General features: G+C 38.1%; 1 protein-coding gene across 1 annotated transcript in view; it reads left to right on the top strand.

The window, feature by feature from the left end:
- Positions 1-3016, top strand: part of hk2 (hexokinase 2) — a 65207-nt gene that overhangs the window by 29102 nt on the left and 33089 nt on the right. The window contains exon 5 of the mRNA XM_017306530.1: positions 2480-2622. Within this exon, the coding sequence (XP_017162019.1) occupies positions 2480-2622 (143 nt within the window). The remainder of the gene's footprint in view (positions 1-2479; positions 2623-3016) is intronic.

Raw genomic sequence — 3016 nt, forward strand, 5'->3', positions numbered from 1 at the left:
TGGAATAATTTTCCTTCAGACTGCTGCCCAGGCTCCCTGCTACAGGGATGATGACTGGCTGGGTGTGGTGACCTGTCTACTGGCACCTCTTATCGTTTTGAGAGGGATGTGAAGGGGTTAAGGTGGGCTACTACTATTACTACATTTTCTCTTGTTGGGGTTGTTACGTTGTGGCGGGTTTGACCCTGATTGCACTGATGTCAAATTTATCCTCCGTTTCTGTACATTCTTGGATGCAGGAATATACAAACACACTCAGAGCTAATATCAGTGGAACCACCTCATTTTAGTGCAAAAAACTTTTTATTAAAAACGAGTTTTTTTTAAATCGTCATGTTTCCTTTTAAAATAATTTATTTTTGCAATTTAATTTTGCATATTTATATGGTCAGAAAACAGCTAGTGACAGATTAAATGGAATTGGCTTTAACTAAGGTGTGATAGTTGTACAGGAAAAATATTTTTTTCTGCATTTGCTACTGGTATGTCTATGGATGAGACACAACAGCTTCTTTAGGTCCCATTTAACTACTGTTATTATTATTGCCATAATTACTGTCATTAGAGTTAACTGGCTTCTCCTCTTCCTTTTGACCCTTTTCCTCTGTCCCTTGAATTCAGTTTATTATTTTTCCTCCTGTGGCCTGTCCAGTCTGATGCGTAGCCTCCATATGGCGTCATTCTGTCATTAATTTAATAAAGTCAACGTACAACAAGAGCATGTCTTGTTTACCTCCTTTTCTAGAACAAATCTGTCATCTGTACTATACAAGGCAACCAGACCCTCCATTCTGTTGCTTTCCCAGACCATATGTGCCACAGCGTTGAGCCATGAAGCTCTCTAATCTCTGATGAGCTCTTCTTATTATTATTATTTTTTCTTTCCTCACACTTATCYTCCTCTCATTCGGTTAGAAACTGTTTCAATATAGTTGTTCCTTGAAATCTGACTCGTTAGACAGATGCTCTTTTCAAACTCAAATTTGTGTCGTGTCTGGGAATGCTTTGGTCTAGAAACTGTCGTCTTCTCTAATGCGTTTAAATGTTTTCTGCACTAAAGTTTGATTGTTGCTGCATCTCATTCTGCAAACCTGACAGCTCACTGAAAACATCTTTCTAATTCATGAACAAAGTGTGAAGAGGAATTCTGGGAATTATGCTTTGAAAACCAAGGTTTTTAAATCCACTGACACTTTGGTGAACAAAGAATGGTGAACACAAAAAGTTCTTGAGCATTTTCAAACTTTACAACCCAAAACTCTGTGTATTTTATAGAGATTGTATTTAACAGATCACCACAAAGGTGTGGAATATTTCCAAGTAGAAGCTTTAAAATGTTTTTAGTAAAGAGCTGACTTTTTTTCTTGGGTGGTTTTCTACCCGCTTTGCACAACTAGAAACTCTCAAATGTTTGCCCCTTTTTCTTTTCAGAATAGCTTGGGTTGGTAGCATCTCTGAAGATCATCTCRGTGATCTTCAGTTTTTCTTTTTCACTTATTGTTTGTTTCATGTTATACTGCCACAACATAGTGGCAGTTTTAACAAATCAGTAAAAAAATATTTTGTTTATAAAGCTTATATATTGCAACTTTAAGCTGCTAAGTAATTTCTACTTGGCACAAATGCTTGTTTTGAATTTCGGACTGAAACAACAAAGATGGATGCTGGATGTCAGTCTATTCTTTGTCATATAAACATCTTATTTCAGATTTGAAGGTCACAAGGTGGAAGTCAGGCTGAATGAGAAGAAAATGGTCACCTGTTGTTTCCTGTAAAAGCAGATCAAATTGCAAGAGTAAAATAAATAAATAAATAAATTAGGTGCACAGGAAATGATGAAGTCATAGCCAGCTGGCGTGTCACTCAATGTCTTCAAAACAATTAATATGAAAAAAAATAAGGGACAATTTTTCTATCCAAATTCAAAATTGAATTTCCGGCTCTTTGTTGGGGTCCTGATCACATTTTAAGTTTGACATGCCACATTTTCCTCAAAATGCCAACGTCAGACTCAAATAGTTCTCCAGTGAGCCAGAGCTCCATCGTCTGGCTTGTCATGGCAGCTGTACATGAATGTGGTGCAGTTGCTACATTTTGACAGGTTAATTACATTTATTGCAGCTTTCAATGTTCTGGAGTACGAGGGCTCCACGACTAGTCTGCGAACTCTGAGCTGCTCTTTGTTTTATGGAACAAAAAGCAGCTTTTTTATTTGATTCAGGTGTGTTGAACCAATAGTAAGCAACATGTTTACTATTGAAATAAGTCGAGATAAGCCTAAACAAACTGTGGTGGTAGAAAACTAGATGTTGTGGTGYGTTTCTGTTGTTTTCTTTATGTATTTATGTTCGGCTGTCCTGCTGTCTGCAAAGCAAGTTTGCCCCTTGGGAATAAAGTTCATCTGAAAGTCCGAAAGGTTTGACAAAGCAAACCTGACATGAGTCCTGAATCTTCTTTTTGTCTTTATCTTTTTCTTCAGAGCGTTCTGATTTCTTGGACCAAAGGCTTCAGGCTGAGTGGAGTGGAAGGCAACGATGTGGTCAGCCTACTGAGGAAGTCCATCAAAAAACGAGGGGTAAAAGAAAACTGTTATTCCCTGTTATGGGAGTGTTTCCCCAAAACGTCTGCGGGGTTTTGGGGGAATTGTAGTCGACCATTTTTACAGAACAGCTCTGGATTCAACACGAACGACACACAGCTTTTTATGAACTGTGTGATGGTGTGAGAGCTTGGTGCCAGCTGCACATTGTCTGATTATTAAACCCAAAACAAAATGCAAGCAAATGTCCAATCATAAGAGGGTGTTGCACAATATTCTAGGTTTTTTTYYCCCCCCCTTTAAAGTTTTCGGTTGAATTGTTTGGGTTAAAGGTCACATTATTTAAAGATTTAAAACGTAAACGTTATGCATTTTCCTTTTAAGTGTTTGAAAGTCACAAGGCCAGACTTTTTCCAGGAGTTTGTTGGCTTTCTACATCCGCTGGAGAATCCGCCGTGGATCAGCACATTCACTCTT

The sequence above is a fragment of the Poecilia reticulata genome, linkage group LG9 (genome assembly GCF_000633615.1).
Source record: "Poecilia reticulata strain Guanapo linkage group LG9, Guppy_female_1.0+MT, whole genome shotgun sequence".
Classification (NCBI taxonomy): Eukaryota; Metazoa; Chordata; class Actinopteri; order Cyprinodontiformes; family Poeciliidae; genus Poecilia; species Poecilia reticulata.